This window comes from Schistocerca cancellata, chromosome 2 (genome assembly GCF_023864275.1).
Source record: "Schistocerca cancellata isolate TAMUIC-IGC-003103 chromosome 2, iqSchCanc2.1, whole genome shotgun sequence".
Classification (NCBI taxonomy): Eukaryota; Metazoa; Arthropoda; class Insecta; order Orthoptera; family Acrididae; genus Schistocerca; species Schistocerca cancellata.
In genome coordinates, this window is record NC_064627.1 from 1,090,518,565 (window position 1) to 1,090,546,121 (window position 27,557).

At 43.0% G+C, this 27,557-nt stretch overlaps 1 protein-coding gene across 3 annotated transcripts in view; it reads left to right on the plus strand.

Moving 5' to 3' along the window:
- Positions 1–23,857, plus strand: part of LOC126163104 (mucin-6-like) — a 92,336-nt gene extending 68,479 nt beyond the window's left edge. For 2 of the 3 annotated variants that reach the window (XM_049920024.1, XM_049920026.1), the window contains 2 exons: positions 3,515–5,832; positions 22,849–23,857. In XM_049920024.1, the coding sequence (XP_049775981.1) occupies positions 3,515–5,832; positions 22,849–23,248 (2,718 nt within the window). In that variant the 3' untranslated portion in view covers positions 23,249–23,857. The remainder of the gene's footprint in view (positions 1–3,514; positions 5,833–22,848) is intronic. The other variant, XM_049920025.1, reaches the window with a different exon arrangement.
- The last annotated feature ends 3,700 nt before the right edge of the window (positions 23,858–27,557 follow it).

Below are 27,557 nucleotides of genomic sequence, written 5' to 3' on the forward strand. Positions count from 1 at the left end.
AGGAGGGAGATGGTACCTCTGAGGTCATCAGAAGGGGTGCCTTGCTTTGGGTCTTAAGTTTCTTTTTCTTCTCTTTCAGAGGTGGAGGAGGGCAGGGCACAGAGGGAGTACAGGTGTTTGCAAGATCTTGAACAAAAAGAGAGCGGGCGACCTTATTGTGCACAGATGGTGCGACTTGTGGCCGAGCTGTGGTAGGAGGCTTCCAGTTTGAGAGTTGCTGAGGAGAGGAGTTCTGGAGGGGGGGGGGGGAGGAGCCCCATCACTGGCAGGTGCCAAAGAAGGGGGGGCACTTCTTTGGCCCGGGGGGGGGGGGGGGAGCGGCTCCTGGACGGGAGGTCATGAGAACTGCAGGGGAGGGAGAGGGGGATGTGGCTGGAGTAAGGAAGAGGTAGGAGGGGGAAAGAATGTAACAGAGGCAAAAGTTGAAGACAGTGACACTGGATGGAGTCTCTCATACTTTTGGCGAGTCTCGGTATAAGACAGGCGATCCAGGGACTTGTACTCTTGGATCTTCTTTTCTCTCTTGTAAGGACAATCTGGTGAGTGACGGGAGTAGCGGTCATGACAACTGACACACACAAGTGGCGGAACACAGGGGCTTCCATCATGGTGTTGGTGTCCACAGTCGCCACGTAGAGGGCCCGTCATGCAGCAGGAAGACATATGACCAAAACGCAAGTGCAGAAAGCACCTCATGGGTGGTGGGACTAATTAATCAGGCTTATGTTAAGTGCAGAAGACCAAAGTTGAAATCACTGAAAGAGAAATACAGGGCTGTAGAAGCATGTTTGACTATCTGAAAGATATATGCTGCCTATAGCAAAATAAAGAGGACTTAAGGGAAAAGAGAAACATTTGTATGCGTATGAAGAGCTCTGGTGTGAAGCCTATGTACTATTCGAAGAAGGGAAGGTTGAAAGATGGAAGGAATACACACTGAGGTGACAAGTCATGGGATACATCCTAATATAGCATAGGACTTCCTTTTGCATGGTGTAGTACAGCAACTCGATGTTACATAGACTCAACAAATCGTTGTAGGTCCCCTGCAGAAATATTGAGCCATGCTGCCTGCAAAGGAGACCATTATTGCGAAAGTGTTACTGGTGCAGGAATTTTTACATGAACTGACCTTTTGATTATCTCCCATAAATGTTCAATTGGATTCATGTTGGGCAATCTGCATGGCCATATTATTTGCTTGAATTGTCTAGAATGTTCTTCAAACCAGTTGTGAACAATTTTGGCCCAGAGACATGGTGCATTGTCATCCATAAAAATTCATTGGTTATTTGGATACATGAAGTCCATGAATGACTGAATTGGTTTTCAAGTAACTGAACATAACTATTTCCTGTCAGTGATCAGTTCAGTTGGACCAGGTGACCCTGTCTGTTCCATGTAAAACAGCCCACACTGTGTTGGAGCCACCACCCATAGTGTAGCCATAATCATGTCGGAAACCTTTTCACATGAATGACCTGAGTGCAAATGACAGCTCCCTCAGTGCACTGTCCTTCTGTACTTTGTGTACGCGATATTACCACCCTCTGTATACATGCATGTCACTGTACCATGACTTTTGTCACCTCAGTGTATAGAGATTCTTTACAACGGAAACATACTTGTAAACAATGTTATAGAACGGGAAGAGGATATAGATGAAGATGATATGGGAGGTATGATACCATGAGAATAATTCAACAGGACACTGAAAGACAAGTCAGGACAAGACTTCTGTAGTGGGCATCATTTTCCCAGAATTATTGAGATTGTAGAGCCACCAGTCATGATAAAACTACTCCACCCAACATGTGGGACACGAGACAGGTGAAGTACCCTCAGACGTCAAATATAATGCATTAAATCTGTCACTTTAATAAGTTGTGGTTACAAATACTGACTCAGATTATTTACTGGAGAACGAAAAACTTGGTAGAAGTTGACCTCAGGAAGATCAGTTTAGATTCCAGAGAAATGGAGGGACACAAGGCAATACTGACCATATGACTCATCTTAGAAGATAGGTTAAAGAAAGGCTTACCCACATTCGTAACATTTAGAGAAATCTTTTGACTATGTTGACTGTAATACACCCTTTGAAATTCTGAAGGCATTGTAGATAAAATATGGGGTGTAAAAGGTTATATACAACTTGTAAAGAAACCACACTGCAGTTTGAAAGTGGAGGAATGTGAAGGGCTAGCAGTAGTTGAGGATGGAATGAGACAGGGCTGTAGCCTGTCCATGATGTTATTCAGTCTGTTCATTGAGTGAGCAGTGAAAGACTTGGGAGAACAGTTGTCCAGAATGGATAACATCTTGAAAAGGGATTATAAGATGAACATCAACAAAAGCATCATAACAAAGATTATAGAATGTGGTCAGTTTAAATCAGGTGATGCTCATTGATTTACTTTAGGAAGTGACACATTAAAAGTAAACAAATAAGTTTTTTAGCAGCAAAATAACTTGATAATTTAGCCAAAGTACAGACAGTATAAAATTGAGACTGGAAATAGCAAAAAAAGCATATTTCCAAAGGGAATTTTGTTCGCAGTTAATATAAATTTAAGCATCAGAAAGTCTTCTCTGAAGGTATTTGTCTGGATTGGACCTTGTACAGAGGTAAAATATGAAATGTGGAAGATACCCAGTTCTGACAAGAAGAGACTAGAAAGTTTTGGTGATATTGTAGAAGCCTGAAGATCAGATGAGTAGGGTAAATAACTAGTGGGAAGCCATGGAATTGAGTTGGGGTAAAAGTAACTTTGTGGTGCACCTTGATTAAAAGAAGGGATCAGTTGGCAGGACATCCTGAAGCATCAAGGATGTGTCAGTTTGGTAAATGAAAGAGATGTATGTTGTAGGAGGGGGAGGAGGAGGGGACCAAGACTTCAGTGCAGTTAACAGGTTCGAATGAATGTGGGTTGCAGTGGCTATGGAGAAATGGAGTCTTCTACAGAATAGGCTGTTGTGGAGAGGTCTATCAAACTGGCCTCCAGATTGAAGATAACGCAATAACTGTCCAAACAAGGATGAATTTGTAAGAGGTAGTCAGAATTTGTTTGGTTCATACTTTTAACTAATGGAGATAAATGGCATGAAAGTACAACTGTGTGATTAACTCCACACTATCAATGTTGAGAATTGGCATCTTTCTGTGTAATGTGACCAGATTCAGCTGTCTCAGGTAGCTGAAAATGCAAGAGGCAGTTTATTCTAACCATTGTTTTGCAGTCTAAATGAAAATTAAATTATCCACGAATCTAGGTTAATATGACACAGTAAACAACTAAGTAATCAGAAGAAATTATTTACAGATAGTGAATAAATTATAATTAACATTAATAATTGTAACATTTAGGCTTATTACTTTGTGCAGTAGACTGAAAACTCTGCAGAACAGTTACTTAAATAGAAATACCTGCATTTTGATGTTACCATATTTTGTACACAATTATGATTGTCATTTTATTTATTTCTATTTTTTTTCTTTTTGTGCCTGTTGCAGACTGAAGAACAAATTCCTGCCAGCTTCTCACTCGATCAATATCTAAAACGCAAAATTGACCCTGTAGACAATGGGAAATCAACAAAAGTGCCAAGGACTGACAAACTAGAAAAGAATTTGAGAAATAATAATGTTTTTTTGGAGACTACAAAAGCTCCAGACTCTGAAGTTAGTACAGTTAGGGCAAACAGTAAAGATTCCATAGTGACTACAAACAACACAGAATTACAGTGTGCAAGTACAGCTGTTGGCAAAAGTAATGCATCTGTGGCGACCACAAAGAACTCAGAATTTCTTTGTGCTACATCAACCAATCCACAGAAACCAAAATTGCGTGTCAAGACAACCAGTGAACTAAGACAGGCTGGGCAGACAAGTACTGTGAAGGACTGTGTGCCAGCACTTCTCCCTCTGCAGAAATCTTCATCTCAGTCTGCCTCAATTCCTACCACAGGACAGTCCACTTGTGTCAGTGCTTCTCCCTCGACAAGTGTTGTATTTTCACAGACTGCTGTGCCGCAGAGCTGTCACAGCACAGCTTCTGTACCGCAGCAAGTAAAGAGTTCCTTACCACAGCATGTAAGTAATTCATCTGCCTCACAGGGTGGTATGAGTTGGTCACCTGCAGTGCAGAATACTAAGTGTGTACCATCTGCCCCACAGTGTATTGGAAGTTCATCATCCGTGCTACAGTTCAGCACAAGTTCATCACCGGTGCTACAGACTGCCACTAGTTCATTATCTGTGCCACAGAATGCAACTGCTTTATTACCTGTCTCAAATAATGCTACAGTTTCACTACCTTTGCCAGAGAATGCTACAGCTTCATTAACTGTGCCACAGAATGTTACAAATTCGTCATCTTTGCAACAGTACTCTTTGTCTGTACCAAATTCATTATCTTCAGGACAAGCCATTCTTCCGAATGTGTCCCAGTTCATCATTGTGCCAGACACATTTGCAAGTGCACCAACTTTCACTGCAGCTGGGATGAGTACTGTAACTGTGCTCACACCAGCTGTTCCATCCAATGTGTCTCTGGTAGGAGACCTGGGCATACAGCTAGGACCAGCAACTACACTGGTGGCACCGCAGACCACACAGCCGTCTCTGCCCGTTTCGGTGGGAGCACTGACAGTTTCGACGACACCAGCAGTGCCGCTGGCATCTTCCTCACTACCTTTAGTGCAGACAGTGCCAATTCAACTAGCTCAGGAACTGCCGAATTCTGTGGTGTCAACTCTGACATCTGCACCAGCTATTATTAGTCAGAGTAGCACATCAGATAGTGTTTCATACAGTGTGCTCAAGAGAAACAGCCAGACACTTGTTATCTCTAGTAATTCACTTGCTACAGTTACAACGTCCTCTGCAAATGTGTCCTCAAAAGCCAACCATCAGCCTTCGGTGTTACCTCAGAACTTGAAGGTGTTGAGCAGTTCCTCTGTCAGCCCTGCCGGTAATGTGCCAGTGATGAGAGTTAGTACAGAAAGCAAGATTGTCAGGTTGCAAAATGACACTGTGGTGCGGGGTGTGGGTAATGATGCCTCGAGTGTTTTATCGAAACAAAATGGCAGTGCTCAGTTGAAAAAAAATGTGACAGCTTCCAGTGCAGTTTCACATCCCAACATTCTCCTAAAACGTACATCTCCAGCAGCTATCAGTGCAAAGCAGTTCACGAGTAATTCATCACCAGTACTAATTGGTCGTCTGACCTGCAGTGTACCAAATAGTAAAAAGAGTTCATCAGTGCCACCTGGAAAAACTTCAGACGCAGAAAGCACTTCAAAAACAAAAACATTATTGGGTATCGTAACACAGGGTAGTAAGTCTCAGCATCCTGACTCTAATAAAGCTTTACAGAAAACTGTTTTGTGTTACTCTAATCGGTCAGCAACTAAAGTGAACAGTTCAACTCCCAATAAAACAACTACAGTTCCTACACCAAATTCTGTTTCTCAAGCAACAGTTTCTACAGCAGTTCCTTCTTCACAGCCTACATTCTCTGGCTCCATAGGGTCCACACATAAGCGAAAGGAAGATGTTAGGCCTGGTATTCTCAAGAAAATCAATAGTAAAAGTGCCGGAAATGCACAATTACCTGTAGTAGATACAGTGACAAATATGAAAGCTGAGCAGCAGCCCAGTGAAAACCGGCCACAGCAGAAAGCAGCGGTACTGAGATCACAGCCATCTGGAGAGCTTCCACCCCCACCTCCAGCAGTGCCTCTGAACAGTATCAGTATTTCTGATAATAGGAGAATATTGACAAACACTGGCAGTGGAGACCTGCAGAATTGTGAAGCTAAAAGTGCGAGGTATGTAAAATACTTGCTGCCTTAACAGTTATTACTACAAAATTGTTTTATTGTTCTGCTATATTCCCATTAGTATTTTGTATAAGTAGTGTGTAATTGCCGTGATCATTCTTTCAGCAGTGGTCATCATGTTATCAGACAAAACTCTCAAAGTCAAGACTTGAACAATGTGGAAGTACCCCAAAAGAGTTCCATAGGGTATTAGATCATTGTTAGAATAATGGAAATTCGTGGATGGGAAGATATGTAATGTAAGGGAAGGCAGTCACTTACCTGTAGCAGACTGGTGTGTGACACACAGAAGTTCATAATAGAAAGCAGTTAACAATTAGCTTTTGCGCTCATTCTCTTTTTCTAGTAGAAACACACACACACACACACACACACACACACACACACACACACACAATGGCCCAAATGTCCATGCACATGGTTAAGCGAGATGGATTATTGAATAACAATTAATGAAAGTAATTGCCTGGGTAGATGGAGGTGAGGAAGGGGTAGGGAAGGACCCACAAGGCAAGAGGGGATTGAAGGGTAATGTGAGGCAGGTCTTTTTCACCAGGTGTCTCAGTGGCTGCAGAACAAGACAAAACGTGGAGCGGAAGACAGGAAGGGGAGAGAGTATGGTGAGGGGTGGGGGAAAAGAGGAGGGGAGATAGAGAGAGAGAGAGAGAGAGAGAGAGAGAGAGAGAGAGAGACCGCATGGCAGGGAGGAAGATGGCGGGAGAAGACAGTACACAGTCTGGATGGGGATTAGTGGTGTGGACAGAAGAGAGAAGAAAACGGTTAGTTGAGGCAATGGGAAACAGAATGGGGGTTTAGGCCAGGAAGATTGTGAAAGCATAGGATATGATGGAGATAGAATTTCCACCTACATGGTTCAAAGAAACTTGTGCTGAAAGGAAGTATCCGAATGACCCATTCATTGAAGCAGCTATTGAAATCATTTGTGTCGTGGCATGCCACATGTTAGGCAACTGGGTATTAAAGTTTTCGGTCTGTCACAGTTTGATGGTGCCCATACATGTGAGTGGACAGAATAGGTCTGGCTCCTGGGTCAACCACAAGGGAATGATGTACAGGGTGCAGGATTGGGAGCAGGATTGGAGTAGGGGTGCATAGGGATATTCTCTAGATTCGGTAGGCATTGGGAACACTACCTTGGGTAATGCTTGTAGGATTTTGGGTAGGATATCCCTCATCTCAGGGCACAGCGAGAGGTAGTCAATGCTCTGGTGCAGGATGTGGCTGATCATTCAACCACTTTCGATAATTGATATTGAAGGATCAATCTCACTTCTACCACAAGACTGAATGTTTGAGTGGTGGTGTTTGCATGATTGTGTGCACTCGTACCAAAAAATGAGCAAGAAGTTGAGAGGTAGTAATAAATTTTCTGTTACATGTTTCTGTGTGCCACAAACCAATCCTGTTCAGGTAAGTGACTGCTTTTCCCTTATTTTACATAAATTATTATTAGGGTTTACTTACCTCTGAACATGTTTTGAAGATATCCTCGATGTTTATTACACTATGAACACAAACCTCTCCTGATGCAGGAGGTCTAGGTAAATCCGAGATGGTCCTTGTGGCTTGTGTGTCCTGTCTCAGCAGTTCAGTCCTGTTCTAGTTGTGTTAATATTTTCTTCTTTGAAGTAAGTATTCACTAATTGAAAAGGGATGCCAGTTCAGTGTCTGTTTTTATGATACAGGAAGCATCTGGATTTAATATCCATAATTTTTAGAACTTTTTGTTTGAAAAGTCTCCAGGTATTTATTTTAGTACATTCCTAGGATGTACAAAGTGTCATATGCACAGGGGCACCAACTTATAAAAAAATATTGTGGGTGCCCATACTGGGGGTCTTGCCCCAGTAAACTTTCTAAATTTTAGATGTAAAAATAGTGAATTTTAAAGTGTTCTAAGCATTTTAGAGTCATATGATCAACATTAGAACCCCAAAAACTGGACTCTCGATAACTTGATACTCTGGGAAACTCTACAAGTCTCACACAGTTTTTTGGCTAAAAAAAATAAAAATAAATAATATATATATAAAAACAAAGATGATGTGACTTACCAAACGACAGTGCTGGCAGGTCGATAGACACACAAACATACACACAAAATTCAAGCTTTCACAACAAACAGTTGCTTCATCAGGAAAGAGGGAAGGAGAGGGAAAGACGAAAGGATGTGGGTTTTAAGTTACGCCGTCCGGGTTATCTGGATACTTCCCACTAACACCAACCTATCCGAACTCCGGAGATGGGAACTTGCCCTTCAATATATCCTCTCTTCCCGTTATCCACCAGGCCTCAATCTCCGCTAATTTCAAGTTGCCGCCACTCATACCTCACCTGTCATTAAACAACATCTTTGCTTCTGCACTTCCGCCTCAACTGACATCTCTGCCCAAACTCTTTGCCTTTGAATATGTCTGCTTGTATCTGTATATGTGTGGATGGATATGTGTCTGTGTACGAGTGTATACCTGTCCTTTTTTCCCCGTAAGGTAAGTCTTTCCGCTCCTGGGATTGGAATGACTCCTTACCCTCTCCCTTAAAACCCAAATCCTTTCGTCTTTCCCTCTCCTTCCCTCTTTCCTGACGAGGCAACCATTGGTTGCGAAAGCTAGAATTTTGTGTGTATGTTTGTGTTTGTTTGTGTGTCTATCGACCTGCCACCGCTTTTGTTTGGTAAGTCTCATCATCTTTCTTTTTAGATATATTTTTACCACTTGGAATGTTTCCCTCTATTATATATATATATATCTTTCCTGACGAGGCAACTGTTGGTTGCGAAAGCTAGAATTTTGTGTGTATGTTTGTGTTCGTTTGTGTGTCTGTCGACCTGCCAGCACTTTCATTTGGTAAGTCACATCATCTTTGTTTTTAGGTATATTTTTCCATCATGGAATGTTTCCTGATGAGACTTACCAAACAAAAGCGGTGGCAGGTCGATAGACACACAAACAAACACAAACATACACACAAAATTCTAGCTTTCGCAACCAATGGTTGCCTCGTCAGGAAAGAGGGAAGGAGAGGGAAAGACGAAAGGATTTGGGTTTTAAGGGAGAGGGTAAGGAGTCATTCCAATCCCAGGAGCGGAAAGACTTACCTTAGGGGGAAAAAAGGACGGGTATACACTCGCACACACACACATATCCATCCACACATATACAGACACAAGCAGACATATTCAAAGACAAAGAGTTTGGGCAGAGATGTCAGTCGAGGCAGAAGTGCAGAGGCAAAGATGTTGTTGAATGACAGGTGAGGTATGAGTGGCGGCAACTTGAAATTAGCGGAGATTGAGGCCTGGTGGATAACGGGAAGAGAGGATATATTGAAGAGCAAGTTCCCATCTCCGGAGTTCGGATAGGTTGGTGTTAGTAGGAAGTATCCAGATAACCCGGACGGTGTAACACTGCGCCAAGATGTGCTGGTCGTGCACCAAGGCATGTTTAGCCACAGGGTGATCCTCATTACCAACAAACACTGTCTGCCTGTGTCCATTCATGCGAATGGACAGTTTGTTGCTGGTCATTCCCACATAGAACGCATCACAGTGTAGGCAGGTACAGGCAGACAGTGTTTGTTGGTAATGAGGATCACCCTGTGGCTAAACATGCCTTGGTGCCTGACCAGCACATCTTGGCGCAGTGTTACACCGTCCGGGTTATCTGGATACTTCCTACTAACACCAACCTATCCGAACTCCGGAGATGGGAACTTGCTCTTCAATATATCCTCTCTTCCCGTTATCCACCAGGCCTCAATCTCCGCTAATTTCAAGTTGCCGCCACTCATACCTCACCTGTCATTCAACAACATCTTTGCCTCTGCACTTCTGCCTCGACTGACATCTCTGCCCAAACTCTTTGTCTTTAAATATGTCTGCTTGTGTCTGTATATGTGTGGATGGATATGTGTGTGTGTGTGTGTGTGTGTGTGTGTGCGCGAGTGTATACCCGTCCTTTTTTCCCCCTAAGGTAAGTCTTTCCGCTCCCGGGACTGGAATGACTCCTTACCCTCTCCCTTAAAACCCACATCCTTTCGTCTTTCTCTCTCCTTCCCTCTTTCCTGATGAGGCAACAGTTTGTTGCGAAAGCTTGAATTTTGTGTGTATGTTTGTGTTCGTTTGTGTGTCTGTCGACCTGCCAGCACTTTCATTTGGTAAGTCACATCATCTTTGTTTTTAGGTATATTTTTCCTTCGTGGAATGTTTCCTTCTATATTATATATATATATCCCCATATCCTTTTGTCTTTCCTTCTCCTTCCCTCTTTCCTGACGAGGCAACCGTTGGTTGCGAAAGCTAGAATTTTGTGTGTATGTTTGTGTGTCTATCGACCTGCCAGCGCTTTTGTTTGGTAAGTCTCATCATTTTATATATATATATATATATATATATATATATATATATATATATATATATATATATAGAGGGAAACATTCCACGTGGGAAAAATATATTTAAAAAGAAAGATGATGAGACTTACCAAACAAAAGCGCTGGCAGGTCGATAGACACACAAACAAACACAAACATACACACAAAATCTAGCTTTCGCAACCAACGGTTGCCTCGTCAGGAAAGAGGGAAGGAGAAGGAAAGACAAAAGGGTATGGGTTTTAAGGGAGAGGGTAAGGAGTCATTCCAATCCCGGGAGCGGAAAGACTTACCTTAGGGGATATGTGTGGATGGATATGTGTGTGTGTGCGAGTGTATACCTGTCCTTTTTTCCCCCTAAGGTAAGTCTTTCCGCTCCCGGGATTGGAATGACTCCTTACCCTCTCCCTTAAAACCCATATCCTTTTGTCTTTCCTTCTCCTTCCCTCTTTCCTGACGAGGCAACCGTTGGTTGCGAAAGCTAGATTTTGTGTGTATGTTTGTGTTTGTTTGTGTGTCTATCGACCTGCCAGCGCTTTTGTTTGGTAAGTCTCATCATCTTTCTTTTTAAATATATATATATGTATATTTAGATTATGAGGAAGCTAAGCATCATCGGCTTGTGAAGGTTTTTCTTTTAAACACAATTCCCAAAAGTGTTCAAAACCGTCACGCCTTCCATTCAATATACAAATCAAGCCCTCATACGTTTTTTCCAGATCACAAACTCTTAGATGAGGGCATTGAATTTTTTCATTGACGTCCTCTACATTTTTCCTACGTGGAATGTTTCCTTCTATTATAACTATATATATATACGGTATTTACGTAAAAAGCTAATTTAATTTATAGTAATAATCATGCTTATAGACTGTTACAGAGCAGTGAATATATAGCTCTGAAAAGACTGAAATTATATTTAAATAAATCCTAAACTATTATTAAAAGAATAAAACATAAAATATTGCTGTCACACAGTAATAGGCTAATTTAAGCTTACTTTGAATAAGACTTGGGGTCCAGGAAATAAAAACTGTATCTCAAAGTCAATGCATTAATACGGTTAATAAAGTTAATACAGTATGCCCAATACTTTCAGTCCAAAAGTATGTAAATAGCGGGTTTTAATTGAGTCTTACACCCACAAAATATCTAAGTATTTGAAAATAACTAATACAGTACTACAGTAATGTAGTACTAAACTAGTACTAATATTTTGAAATTGAAAATTTAACATTATGTATGTATTTAATTCTCTATTTTATAAAGATTTTTAATGTAATTTCCTAGACTTTCCCGGTGATTTTGTGACATCTCATTGAATCGGATGTACTGCTGGTGGTCTGCGTTTATCTAACACAATATTTCAATATTGTCTTCATAAGGTGCTTCCTGTTACTGTGACAGTCACAGCAAGCACCTGATGAAGACGCCGAGGTACGATGTTGAAATATTGTGTCAGATAAACACAGACCACTGGCAGTACACCTGATACAACCAGATGTCAAGATTTTTAATATTGCTCTAAATGTCATTATTAAGGCTAGAGTGTCTTTAGGAAGGTGTAAATGTCGACCGTCTGACTGGATTACTGAATATGAAGTCTTTGATGACCGGTCAGATATCCAATTCATGCAAAACATCTCGGTGGGCATGAAGAACAGCCAAGTTGTTCAATCGCTTCTGTCCCATTGTTGATTGGAGATGTGACTTCAGACACCTAAGGACGCTAAAGGACCGTTCTGCTGTTGCTGTTGTGATTGGTATTGTGATTGTTGTTATTAGAGAAGCTTAATGTCCTTCCCTACTTCACATAACATTTCACCAACTGCAAGCTCTTGTGTAATATACTTTATTACCTCACACATGTTTTTTAAGACCAGTTGTTTTTTATTAGCAATATTGGCTAACATATTCAAGTGTAAGCACAGTCTCTCAATGTGTAGGTCATTTTTGAAAAACTCAGTTGATTTTTCCAAATTTGTTTCACCTCTGTTTACTAAAAGCAAGCACTCCTGTTCAGCTGCAATGACCTGTGTGAGTCCAGTTTGAAGCAAACCGCTCAGTAATGCAAGATTGCACGGTTTCACGAAATTCAATGTAAGTAGCTTTGTAGTATTCCTTTGGGGTTTTGAAAGTGTGCAGTGAGCTGGCTTCATTGTTTTCATACTTCTTTGGTATACTTAGATTATGAGGAAGCTAAGGATCATCGGCTTGTGAAGGTTTTTCTTTTAAACACAATTCCCAAAAGTGTTCAAAACTGTCACGCCTTCCATTCAATATACAAATCAAGCCCTCATACGTTTTTTCAGATCACAAACTCTTAGATGAGGGCATCGAATTTTTTCATTGACGTCCTCTACTGGGTTCATTGCGTGGCAATAAAGACATAAAAAGAAAAAAGTGTTGAATTGTAACATTGACTCAAGGTAGCCTGTACATTTGTAACCTGTATCTGTTTTGTCGTCTGCAGAAAATGTTTCAAAAAACTGTAGAAGTTCTTCAAAGTTTTTCGATATTCTCGAGCTACTAGAAGCTCGCATAGTCCATCGAGTCGGGCAAACGGGTCGTAGACCAGCTGGGTCGTTGGTGGTCTCACAGCGTATGCTTCTAAAAAGTCCCATCCTTTTTTGTTGGTTTCCCTTACAGTGTTTATTAAGTCCTTGGCTACAGCCATAATATCCCTCATAGACGTAAGATGGCGGAGACTGTCTACAACTGCCAAGTCTAAACTGTGAGCAGTGCAGTGCACATAACGTGCTTTTGGTTTTATATCTAAAACTAACTTTTTTGGTCCTTTACACTTACTTCTCATATTCGAGGCACCATCATAGCACTGTCCTCTTAAGTTATCCATTGACAAATCAAGACGAGCAAAAACGTCTTTTAAAATACTAAACAGAGTTTGTGATTCAGTGTTGGGGGTCTCGTATTATAAGCCAATTAAGTCTATGTTGATGATTAAGGAATCATCGACAGTACTAATGCAAAATGACACTTGTTCGGAAATCGAAGAATCACTTGTTTCGTCAACAATAATAGAAAAATGTTCAGTCTTCGTGATTGAAGCCAATACCTTTCTCAACAAAGACTTTCCTAGTAGATCAATGATCTTGTTTTTAATAACGTGAGACATCCACTTATACCCTGAATGCCCTAACCGATCTTTAAATTCAGGTATGTCATTCTTTCAGAGTTACAACAATTGAAAAAAAAATTTAGTTTACATCTTCGTGCCCTCTAATTGCTAGGCCTTATTGGGATAGAAATTGCACAGTAGTAAAAATTGTCTCAAGAGCTAAACAGCCTTTCTTCATATCCCTAACTAACTGTTCATTCAATTAGGAGGCCACACTCCGGATAGTGATAGAATTTAGTTTCAGAACACCTTCTTTATAGGAAAACGGGTAGATTTTGAGATAGTCGCCCAGGCCAATGGGTCAGGGGAGGTTTAACGTAAATCGTAAGGGATGAGAAGGAAAACTTTCCTTGTCCGATGCATCCAAAAAGGTCCCAAGGATTATTGAACAGTTACAGGCACCTTTGCCTTATCTTTGAAGGGAATGTCCTCCTGGAGAGGCTAGATGTGGTCTACAAGTGTGACACAAAACCGTATGTCTCACCACCCATGAGGTGCTTCCAGTGTGCAGTAACACTGTTCACGTTTACGTCGCACTACACTTAGTGTAGACTGGGACTGTGTCCTAGGCCTGCCCGATGTTCAGTGACTGGGCCCGGCCCGTGCTGCTGGAGTTGTTGTTGTTGTTGTTATGCCGGCAGAGGTCGCATCCGAATTCTCACGTGCCCTCTGGTGGACGGGACTCTACGTGCGGCAACTACCGTCCGTGACACGCCGTGCCAATGTGCGCCTCCCGCGATCTTTCTGGTGGCTACTGCACTCCTCCTCCTTCGGGGGTGAAGCCACTGTGATCCACTGCGTCAGAAGGTGGAGCGTCGGGCAGGAGCGATGACCTCCACATCCATTGGATGGCCAGAGTCGAGGGGATCTGCCAACCCTCGAGCTGGAACCTTCGAATACGGCTGGAAGTGACCCACACGAAGAGGCCCCCGTCGTCCCACAACCGGAGCCCGGGACAGAACGGGCGACAAGCTGTCGAACTCCGGATCCTGTTCCACCTCGGGAGGGGCAAAACCCAGTGGCGGGGACGAAGGGGAAGGGACGACCACAGGTGAACCAGCCTCCTGAGAAACCGGGCCTGCAAGGGGGGCCGGCTCTCGCTGGGGCATCTCGAACGATGGCGATGCCGGTGCTGGAGCTACTGGAGGCTGCCAAGGCTGAGAACCATCGCAGTGTGGCAGAGTCACAGCGGGGAGAGGAGGTAACGTCCCCTGTGAAACCAACACAGGTGCCGGCAATGGGGAAGCCGGTGTCCGAGAGGTCGGAGGGTGGGTGCCCGAACGTGGACGTAGCTGATTTTGGTGACGACGTACCACCCGGTCCCCCGCCTGCAAGGTATAGAGCCGGCGGCCATTTCGGCGCAGGACCACCGCCGGTATCCAACGTGGATTGCGACCAAACCCACGGGCCCAGACCGACATACCCAGTGGAAAACCAGGTACTCCGTTTTGCGAAGACTGGCGAGGACCAGGCTGGAGGAGGTGCAGCAGAGTCCTAGGTTGACGCCCATGGAGGAGCTCGGCGGGGCTGCGTTCTCCCATTGGTGTGGTCCGGTATGCCGTCAAGAAAAACGTCAATGCTTCCTCCGCAGGAAATTTGTGCACATACTTTTTCATCTGCTTCTTAAATGTGCGCACCATGCGCTCGGCTTCCCCATTCGATTGTGGATGGAAGGGGGGAGAGCAAACGTGCCGAATATCGAAGCGCCTACAAAAATCCTGCAAGGTCTGCGAAATAAACTGCGGTCCATTGTCCGAGACCAGGGTGATTGGCAGACCTTCCACAGAAAAATTTTTGCTAGTGTCTGGATTGCAACTTCTGAAGTGGTTGAGGAGCAGCGAACCACATATGGGAATCGGGAATAAGCATCAATGACAATGAGCCAAAAGCCATTGAGAAACAGGCCCGCAAAATCAATGTGAACACGTTCCCATGCTTGGGTTGCCGGCAGCCATGAAGAGAACGCTGCCCTGGGAGATGCTTGTTGGCTTGCGCACTGGGAACAGGCGGCCACCAAGTGCTCAATTTCTCTGTCAATACCGGGCCAGTACACGTGTCTGCGAGCCAAGGTTTTAGTACAGGAAACACCCCAGTGCCCCGGATGTAATAACGTGAGGACCTCCCTTTGTAAACTTGCAGGAACAACCACGCAAGGAGCTGTATCATCGGTGGCCAGAAGGAGAACTCCTTCCAAGACCGAGAGGCGGTCTCGTAGAAGAAAATAATTACGAAGAGGGTCCGAGGCCTGGCCCGGAGGGCGGGATGACCACCCCTGCTGAATGAGGCGAACTACTTGCCGGAGAACCGGGTCAGCTGCCGTTTCCCTGGCGACTCGAGAACTAGTGATCGGAAAGCCATCAACCGCTTGGCGGGATGCCACATCCAAATGAAAACACATAATCTCCTCTCGATCGAACGTAGGATCCGGGCCCACCGGAAGACGGGAAAGAGCGTCGGCGTTGGCATGCTGTCCTGTAGGGCGAAAATAAATGTCATAATGATACTTGGAGAGGAACAAGGCCCAGCGCTGTAGTCTGTGGGCCGCCCTATCCGGAATCTGAGAGGCAGGGCCAAATAACGACATTTACGGCTTATGGTCAGTGATTAACTGAAACTTCGTGCCATACAAGAAAGGGTGAAACTTGGTGACAGTGTAGACAATGGCCAAAGCCTCTTTTTCCACCTGGGAGTAATGGGCCTGCGCGGGACTAAGCGTTTTAGACACAAATGCCAGTGGTTGCTCGGAACCATCTGCGTTGCGATGGGCCAGGACCGCCCCCACCCCATACTGCGAAGCATCTGTAGCCAGGACCAACGGCTTTTGGGGATCAAAAGTAGCCAAACAAGGGGCTGACGTGAGGAGGCCCTTCAACGTAGTGAACGCTCGCTCGCATGCAGGCGACCAATCAAAAGGAACAGCCTTGTGCAGAAGGCAGTACAGGGGGTGGGCGATAGTGGAAGCCCTGGGAATGAACCGGTGGTAATAGGCTATCTTGCCTAAAAAAGCTTGTAACTCTTTCAGCGGAGCAGGCTGAGGAAGGTTGACGATACCTTGGACCAAACTTCCTAGTGGCTGGATGCCGTGCCGAGAGATGGTGTAGCCCACATACTCAATGGACGGTTGGAAGAAGGTTGACTTATGCAGGTTGCAACACAAGCCCACAGACCTGAATTTGAGAAAGAGCGTGCGAAGGTTGTGCAAGTGTTCCTTCGTGCTGCGGCCTGTGACAATTATGTCATCCAGGTAATTAATACAATCCAATTATGTCATCCAGGTAATTAATACAATGAGGGATTGTCGACGTGACCTGCTCAAGATAACGCTGGAATATCGCCGGGGCACTGGATATTCCAAAGGCCAACCGCTGGTATTGATAAAGGCCAAATGGGGTGTTGACGACCGCCAGCCTTTTGGAGTCCTCATCAAGTGGTATCTGATGATAAGCCTCCAACAGATCGATTTTTGAAAAATATTGGCCTCCCGCCACGGCGAAGAACAATTCATCAGCACAAGGCAAAGGATAGGTGTCCACCACCAATTGGGAATTAATGGTGGCCTTGAAATCGCCACAAAGACGTAATTTTCCCGAGGGCTTCCTTACAATAACGAGGGGCGAAGCCCACTCACTGGAAGAAATGGGAAGAACGACCCTTAGGGCTGTCAGCCGGTCTAGCTCTTCCTTTACCTGAGGGCGAAGGGCCAAGGGGATCTGCCCCGCGCGTAGAAAACACGGGCGAGCCGAAGCCTTCAACGTTAAGTGAGCTTCAAAATCTGAATCACGCCCCAGGCCCTCCTCAAAAATGTCTGGAAAGTCTGAGGTCAAAGATTCCAATGATTGATAGGGAACGTCTTCGGAAACCAACTGTATGGTGTCAGCGATAGAAAAACCGAAAGCTTGAAAGGCATCCAGGCCAAAAAGGTTAGCGGAGCTTGCATCACTGACAACAATAAAAGTAATAGGCCGAGTGACTGATTTGTAAGTCACGTCGGTAGTGAATTGACCCAGTAGGGGAATGAACTGTTTACCATAACTGCGTAGATGCCGGTAAACTGGCGCCAACGGGGGCGATCCAAGGTCGGAATAAGTTTGTGCATTCAACAACGAAACTGCCGCGCCCGTATCTACTTGCAGTTGTAACTGGCGCGACCGAACCGACACCTCGATAAAGAGTTTCCATGCCGATACGTCGGGAGCCTGGCCCGATGAAACTTCCTGAATGTCAACGTCCATGTCCTCTGTGCCTGCTTCCTTCGATTCTTTTGAGGCTGAGTGGCAAACTTTAGCAATGTGACCTTTTTTATGACATTTGCGACAAACGGCCCAACGCTGGGGGCACTCTGACCGATCGTGATGTATATAGCATGACGCAAAGGACGGCAACAGGGGCCGGCGGCCGGAATTCTGTCTACGCGTCGTGCGGGAGCGCCCGTAACGGCCGGATTGTACCACTCGCACGTCGTCCACCCCGGACACCGTGGACACGGCTGCGCCACCCTGAACCTCCGCGACATCCCACCACGCTTCCAGCTGTTGACCTGCTGCGAGAGAGACTTCATACGATTGAGCAATGGACAGGACTTCCTCGAGGGAAGGGTCTTCTAACTGCAGGGCCCGTTGCCGGACCTCCCTATCAGGGGCCGAACGAACAATGACGTCGCGTACCATAACGTGGGCATACGACTCTCGCGACTGCTCCGTGACGAAATGACACTTACGACTAAGACCATGCAGGGTAGCGGCCCACGCCCGGTAAGACTGACGGGGCTGTTTCTTGATAGAACTCGACCCTAGCCGCCACAACATGCGTGCGGCGGCGATAATAGGAAGACAGCAAGGAACACAATGCGTCAAAAGACAAGGACGAGGGTTCCTGCAATGGCGCTAGCTGCCGCAAAACTTGATACAGCGAGGGAGATATCCAAGACAAGAAGAGAGCATGACATACCTCCGCATCGGCAACATGAAACGCCTATAAATGTTGCCGAAGGCGATGTTCATATGCGTCCCAATCCTCCGCCGTCTCGTCATACGGGGGAAAGGGAGAAGGGAACTGCGCCGGAGCAGACGGCTTGGAGATCAACTCCGGAAGCACTTGTTTCATGGTGGCCATGAGCTCCGTCTGCTGCGCAACCAAAACCCACACCAAATCTTCCATGCCGTGGAGAAGCTGCGAAACCGGAACAACGACGCAACACGCGAAAGAACGACCCTACTCATCGCCAATTGTGTAGTAACACTGTTCATGTTTACGTCGCACTACATTTAGCGTAGACCGAGACTGTGTCCTAGGCCTGCCCGATGTTCACTGACTGGGCCCAGCTCGTGCTGCTGGAGTTGTTGTTGTTGTTGTTATGCCGGCAGAGGTCGCGTCTGAATTCTCGCGTGCCCTCTGGTGGACGGGACTCTACTTGCGGCAACTACCGTCCGTGACGCGCCGTGCCAATGTGCGCCTCCCGCGATCTTTCTGGTGGCTACTGCACAATGCTTACGCTTTGGTCACATATCATTGTGCTGCATAGCGGATCCAAAATGTGTGGCAACTGCGGACAACCATTCCACAAAGGTAGTCCTTGTGAACAACCACCTTTGTGTGTCATTTGTATGGAACACCATCCTCCGCATTCACCAATTTGCCTGGTCTTCAAGAACAAATTTGAAATACAGAAATTAAATCTATTATCATCTGTAGTGTACTGAGTCATGAAAAATTATGAACAACTGCTTCCTGCTGATATGATGAACAATTGAAAGTCACAGGTACCTCCCCCAGAACCTCAGTTGTTTCCAAACCAGTTCTCTTGCCACCCTCCTCCATATTGGTCCCTGCGGCACCAGCTTCGAGAACCACTTCCTGCATCTGGCCGGAGAAGCAGCTTCCTCCTCCAGCTTCTTTCTCTGCCTGGCTGAAGGAACCATGGCCTGTTAGTCCCAGAACTTCCCAATCTTCATCTGTCCCCACACTCAATGCAAGATAAGCCCCCTCAAGAAACTTGGCCTCCAAAGACTGTGAAGCACCAGCAGGAGGAGGAGGAGATTTTAGATACCCAAATTCTGTCCCTGGTGTTCGCATCTGCACAGTTTAATTATTCTTGCCCTGTTTTACTGCAGAGGCGTTCCTGTAGTAATTCTCTGATTGACCCCTCTGGTTTCTATTCCCCATCATTAAATCTTCCTCTATTTCCTCTTCATTTCTCATCCTGCTTCCTATTTCTGTTCAGATTCTGTTGATTGTTCCCCAGTTTCAGTTGTTTCTGTTATCTTGGTAATTCGTCTGATTGATACCCTGACCATTGCCTCCAAAGCTTGGTCAGTGGCACATTCCTGAACCATCCTCTGTAAAATCTAAAAAACTTTAAGTCGAATCAGTAGGACAGTGTATTAATTCCCACTGTAATGTTCCAGGTAATATACTTCTTAACGTGGAAATTTACAGCAAGTACTCTCAATGGTCTGTCTACTCCTCTTGATAAAGTTTTTCACTGTGTATCTGCTTCCATTATACAGTGGTCCAGTAAGAAACTAATTTTGAAGTCTACTGCTTTTTCTCCAGTTCCAATATCTATTTAAAAATAATTGTTCAAAACAGTCATATGAAATAAACTGGTCAGTACACTGATTTGCCAGTGTCTGAGCACAAACTTCTTGGTAGTATTTTAACAATTTAATTTTTCTTTCATTATCCATATCTTGAACAAAACAGTTCCTGTATGAATCCATCCCTGTGAATGTTTTACCACTGGGTTCCTGTGTCACAGACCACCCCATATTTTTATATACACTGCTTAATTCGACATTATTTATCCTACTACTGGATACTTGGCTGAGATCACTATTATTTACAACAACCACATTTTACATCCTCTTCCTTAGATTGCCATCTGTGCTTGCTAGTCTACCTAGCAGAAAGATTTTCTTATCATCACCAGCTACAGTCTTTATATACACCTCAGTCCTTGCCTGCCTTATTTCAGTATCCCTTGAATACTCAACCCCTCAACTCAGACTTAGCTGTGCCAATTCTGGTAAGCAGTTTCTGTTTTACTTCCCGAAAACTTTGCAGTTGGTGCTGATTGTCCCCGTGTGCGCATCAGTTGTGGCTGCTACCATTGCTCATCATATCCCACTGATGCTGGTGACAATGGTGTGGTGGGATGTGATGCCATGTACTGGCTGCTGTGGCTGCTGTTCCCACCTGGCTGCATGCAGCATCTTGCTGTTGTTTGCTGACTGCTCAGTACTTAGAGATCGCTGTGCACTGATGTTGACTGCTGGCTGCTCCCGAAATGTTTCTTGTAGATCATTGAAAGGCTGTTGACAATGTTCACATGCATATCCTGCTCTGCCTACTGTAAACTGATCCCAGACCTGAGACCCTATATTATGACCATGCAAACAATAAATCAAATGAAAGGTTGTATACTTACTGTTGGTTGCTTGTGAGTCTCCATGTGTGACTGCACAAATTATAAATTGAAATAATGCTGACTATTGAAAGCTAGTTTCAATTGTCCCTGGAGATTTTAGAATGCTGATTGGTTTTTACTGTTTGCCTACACTAATGTCTAGGGGCCAATCAAACATCTCGCAATTACCCTTGATATTTATTCACATAGAAATAAGTAATTACAAGTGTGCAGGCAGGAATTTTACAGGCTGTGAATAAAAAATTAAATAATGTTCACATTACACAGGTGTTTACTAGTTTAAGTAAGAAACAGGGTTTGTTATTCTTTCCTTCAATGAGTCAACTCAACAACTGTGCAAAAACTTTAAAGTAAAAGAATACCAGAGCAGTGTACTACAATAACTAGAATGTAAATTCATATTAAACTTCCAAAATAGTTCAAAGTTCATCAGCATATGTTTTAAAATTAAAGTTGCATGTAGGCTAGCCAATGAAAACCACAAGTTCCAGTCGCTCACAAAATAATCATGGAAAACTCCTGTTCACCTAGTGTCAATAATTCGTAGTTCACATGCTAGCTAACTTGCCAAAATATTCCTACCAAAGTATTTGCTGTGGATATGTGTGAAAAACACAAGTCCCCAATTCCATATTTATAAATTTTCCCAACACAACTGAAACTCAACCTAGCCATTGCTTGTATATACATCTTTTCTGCTCCAGTTCCCACAGCTGAATGACCAAGAGCAAGGTGGTTGCCAGCTATTTACGCCTTCCCGTTGTCATCGGTCAAATTCACATCCTTCCATTTTTGAATAAATACTTAAAAACTATCAATTTTAGATTATATGTGTTCATAATACAACATATAACATAGAAATTTACTCAGCTTCTCACTGTTGTAATTGGTTTTCACTTCCTGTCATTTGTCTGTCCAATATTTAGTGTTTTATCTGTGTAAATGCTACTTTGAGGGGTGTTGTTGTCAATAACTTGAAAGAAGTAAAAACGAATATATTCATACATCAACATCTAAGTCTAATTTGATATGCTGCCATCACTTTCATTATTTCATTAATTATTTTGCTGTTATTTCACATCTTTATGTGAGAGGTATGCATATTCTAGCATGTTGTTTAAAATACATAATGCCTGTAGAAATGTATTACTATTTTCTGATAGAACTCCTTGAGGCCTATCCATGGACTCTTTGTTTCTAAAAATTGTGTAAGGCATTGGGGAGATATTAATTTTTAAAGTTTATTTTAATTGTAAAATCTTTAGTATCAAATAAGTTAAAAACCATTTGCTTGATCAATGGCTCTGTTTATATACACCCTCATATTAGTTTTCTCTTCTTAAAAGTTTTATTGCATTTTCTGTAACTGTCTTGGATGTGGTCACTCAGTTCCACAGTCTGCAGCTTGTGGTCTAGTGGCTAGCATTGCAGCCTCTGGATCACAGTGTCCCGGGTTCAATTCCTGGGCGGGCTGGGGATTTTCTCTGCCTGGTGACTGGGTATTTGTGTTGTCCTCATCATTTCATCAGCATCCTCATCATTCATGATAGTGGCTAGATTGGATTGTGTAAAAACTGAACTGTGTAAAAATTGGAACTTCGTATGGGCGCTGATGACCACGCAGTTGCACGCCCCAAAAACCAATCACCATCATCATCAACTCAGTTCCACAATAGTAGGTTTATCTTCCATGCCTGACAGCAGTGGCTAAGCACACTGGTTTTTTTCCAGCTGCTGAGCCAAAGAACGAGTTTAACTGCTGCTCTCCAGCAGCCGTGAGATTTCTCACATGCTCATTATCAGCCAGTCACAGAGTCTGAATACCATAATCATCTGCTGGGCCTTGCGACCACCTTCTGTCAAACGCTATTGCCCTGACATGCCTTGCCACCGAATTTAGGCTAGGGCAGGCACATCCATGTGTGCGCACAGACGTGCCAGTTGCCTTCTTAAATTTCAGGTGTTCAGCTGTGTGCCCTCATATAATGCACACCTTTTTTGTAGCCTTTGTGAGGCATGATATAACTTGTCCAATTTTTTGTTTCAGCAGTCAAGCCAACAAATCAGGGCTGACACCAAAACCACGTGGAGCTGTTGTAACGGCAACAGTCAGTCCTTTCACTCCAACTTTGCGGCCTGCATCAGAGCCACAAAGACAGTTGCCTGATGGCTCTCCACCAGAGGTACAGGTAGAGCCTGTAAGACCATCATCTCAGTCACCATCTGAAGCGGGGCCTGGAAGATCTTCAACCTCTTCACCATCGGCACCATCAGTAGGAAAGGAAGAATGCCCTTACTGCCATATTGAGTTTCCTGTTGATATTCTGATCCACCACAAGACACTTCACTACAGAGAAAGGTTCTATACATGCATCGATTGTGACAAGAATTTTGTAACTGAGAAGGGGTTAGAATCACATCGATGTCAGAAAGAAAGCAAGGGATAAATTAATAAGACTGAATTTTTAAGTTTTATTTACTTCTTTTATATCAGACTTTTTTTTCCAAAAAATTGCATTGATTCGTTCATTTGGAAACACTATTAAAAATACCTGTCACTGAAAATTATTCTACAAAAATGCCTTTTTTCTTTTGCATTCTTTTTTTATGAGATAATTAAGAGACAACACACACCAAGTAATGAAAAGACAATTTATGTAGGCCCGTCACCAGAGGAACAGGTACAGCCTTTATAACCATAATCTTTCCCACCACCTGCAACTGTGCCTGGTGCCTGGAAGACCTTCATTTCCCGTTTCCTTCACCACCACCACCACCACAAACAGTAGCAAAGGGAGAGTGCCCTCATTACCATGTTCTTTTTCCCGCTGAGATTCTGATACCTGATGGAACATTACAGGGAAAAGTTTTATACGTGCATCGATTGTGAAAAGAATTCTGTAGCTGAGAAGGGCTTTGTATGGCATCATTGTAAGTTAAGACAGTGGACAGAATTCTTAGATTGTATCTACTTCTTTTATATGAAATGTGTTATTTATGAAATTTGCTCTGATTTGTTAATTTAAAAATAATATTAAAATACTTGTTTCTTAAAATTTATGTATCAAAGTGATTTTTTTTTTATTTGGCGCTATTTTTTCCTGAAGTAATTAAGAGACAACAACAGCATGAAGTGAAATGAAAAGAGAATTTATAATTGTAGTTACAAATTGCATTTTTTTCCAATTTATATTACCTTAAGTGGTCTCCAGCCCTTGAAAAAGTGCAGCTCTGTATTGCCAGTGTAGAGCAACACAGTACAAACTGTGTACAACTCCCTCCCCCCCCCCCCCCTTAAAAATGGCGTCTCTTACCAAAAGGACTATTCCATTTCATCAGGAGGTTTCCAAAAACTGTCATACTTATGTAACATTTTTGTTTCCTGGTGTCAAAACACATTGTGACATACACACACACAGCTTTGAGTCTGGATTTGCACAAATTTTTATGCATGCTGATTTAAATTCCTGCTTATAGTTTCCGGTGAAGCATGTACACTCCGACCAAATTGAGTAGGACCCTAATTGATAATATTTTCTTTGGTGAAGCTTAAAGCAAGAAAATAACTATTTACCCAGTAACAAATGCTATCTCTGATCGTGATGCACAGTTAGGATAAATAACATAGTGCCTTACAGTATGGATGCTCCTCAGTGGAAATAAGTTTGAGTAGTTAGTGACCCCAGGACAAAAAGAATAGTTTGCAGGAGATGACCTGATATTAAATTTGTAATGAACCAAGTGCAAACATAAAATTTGGTCTGTTCCATGGTAAATTCATATCATTATTTGAAAATAGCTTTCCACATAAACTAGTCAGGAAGGACACTAAACGAGCGAGGTGGCGCAGTGGTTAGCACACTGGACTCGCATTCGGGAGGACGACGGTTCAATCCCGCGTCCGGCCATCCTGATTTAGGTTTTCCGTGATTTCCCTAAATCGCTCCAGGCAAATGCCGGGATGGTACCTTTCAAAGGGCACGCCCGACTTCCTTCCCCATCCTTCCCTAATCCGATGAGACCGATGACCTCGCTTTCTGGTCTCCTTCCCAAAAACCAACCAACCAAGGGCACTAAAAGCCATCTAAAAAAAAAAAGAAAGAAAGAAAATGGCTCACTAGAAGGAATAAAGTATAGTGTGAAAGGAAAAAGGAAATGTATCTTTTGGCAAGAACAAATAGTGATCCTGCAGTAGATGCACACTACAAAAACCATTCAAAATTACCAAGAAAGGTTATTAAAAACCAAGGAACAGCAAACTTAAGTCTGTATGGAGTGTCGTAAAATGAGGTTCAGGGCAGCAAGTCACAGAACAGGATAACATAATTATTGAACTGAATGAAAGGGCTATAAGTGATGAGTCACAGGCAGCAAAAATGTATTTAATAATGATTTCTTAAATATAGTAAAAGGATAGGGACAAACAACTTGTGGGAGCATTATGTTGAAAAAGTAATACTCGTAAAGTTTAATCGTATGAATGTGTCGCCAACTTATTCTTCTGAAATTAAGAAAATTAAACACTCCCAAAAATAGCTCATCTGCTTTTGATGGTGTCTCCAGTAGAATACTAAAGATCTGTTCCAACATAATATGCCCAGTCTTATCTGAAATATTTAATGCATCACTAACTCAAGGCTTTTTTCCAAAGAGACTGAAATGTGCTGTTGTTAAATGCCTCTCTAAGAAAGTCGGTAAGAGAGATCTCAATAACTAGTAACCTGATTCACTGCTGAGATCATTTTCCAATGATCTTCATGGATCAAATAAACCTGTGACCATTTGTGCTGCCCTCCCCTTTAGCTTTAAATATCCCTCCTCTGTATGCTATCAATATCCCCTGTTAGTCCTGCTTGGTACATGTCCCACACTCTTCGGCAGTATTCTAGAACCAGTCACATGAGCGATTTGTCAGGAATCTCCTTTGTAGGCTGATTCCACTTCCCCAGTAGTCTACCAGTAGACCCAAGTTCATCACCTGCTTTATTCACAACTGAGCCTATGTGATCATTCTGTTTCATATTCGTACAAAGTGTTACACTCAGGTAATGGGTGACTTAGCCAAATCCAACAGTGACTGACTGATATTATAGCATAGGATACCATATTTTTTCATTTTGTGACATGCACAATTTTACATTTTTAACATTTAAAGCAAGTTGCCAGTCCTAGTACCACTTTGAAATCTTATCAAGACTGACTGAATATTTGTGCAGCTTCTTTCAGACAGTATGTAATTATAGGTAACTGCATCATTTGCAATAAGCCTGTGGTTTCTATTAATATTGTCTGCAAGGTCATTAATATGCAACATGAACAGCAAGGATCCCTACACATTTCCCTGGGGCACGCACAAAGTTACTTATACTTTGATGGTGACACTCTATCCAGGATAACATGCTGCATCCTCCCTACCAAAAAGTCCTCAATTCAGTCACAAATTTTACTTGATACCCCATACTTTTGACAATAAGCACAGTTGTGGTACTGAGTCAAATGCTTTTTGGAAATCAAGAAATACTACATGTACCTGATTGTCTTGACCTGAAACTACCAGTATGTCGTGTGAGAAAAGTGCAAGTTGGGCTTCATATGGACGATGTTTTCGGAATCTGTGCTAGTTGGCATTGAGGAGGTCATTCTGTTGAAGATACCTCATTATGTTTGAACTCAGAATATTTTCCAAGATTCTACAACAAATTATGTCAAGGATATTGGGCGGTAGTGTTGTGGATCACTTCTACAACTCTTCTTGTAGATGGGTGTAACCTGTGCTTTTTTCCAAGAAATGGGCACAGTTTTTTGTTCGAGGGCTCTGCGATAGATTATAGTTTGAAGAGGGGCTAATTCAGTATAGAATCTGATAGAGATTCCCTCAGATCCTGGAATGCTGGTCAATTTTAATGATTTCAGCTGTTTCTCAACACCACTGGTACTAATACAGGGTGTATATGCCCCAGGAAATCCAAGAATTTTTCATTGTTTTAGTTTTCAGTTAAATTTTTGTAATTTTGACTGGTAAGAACTGATACTCTAACAAAGAGTTTTACTGTACCCCACTACTGTAAAATAATACTGCAGCAATAAAACATAAGTGAGAGAAAAATAGATAAAATATTTAAAAAAAACTTAAGTTGCAAAGAAAATGCACCTTTACAGCTACAAAATGCTGTGCAAACACAAGCATCTGCCAACAGCAAAATGTGTCAAAAGCTGTAGGATGAAGATACGCAATACTTCATAACAACAAACTGCTTCCAATGAGCAAGATGTCACAACTGTTTACATTAGGTTCGTTTGAGTAGTTGCCAGTGGACTCATGAGCAGTTGAATTTTGTATGTGCAGTACCTTCTTCCACTTCTGGCTACTTGAATTGTGGCTATTATCTGTATCAGCAGTAACAATAAGCAGTCAGATGCTACCAGGAAAAAATTTTCTGGCACCCCAAAAGTTGCCAGGTTCACGCATATGCACGGAGCAATCTGAGTTGTTGGGATGAGCTTGTCTCCTCGTGACTCTTGATTATGTTTAATGATTTTGCTGTTTCCTCTTCGTTTACAACTCGCGCGTCAAATGATAAAAAAACAGATTTCTATGGTCAGAAACTATCAAATGAATTAAAATACGCCCACATAATTATGCAAGCCTAAAATACGTCATTAGTGTATTTTCTGATTTTAGTTTATTTCCAAGTTTTTGGCAGTTGAGCAGTAATTGCCTTGCAGAATGATGAATTTATTTTTGTCGGTTTGCTA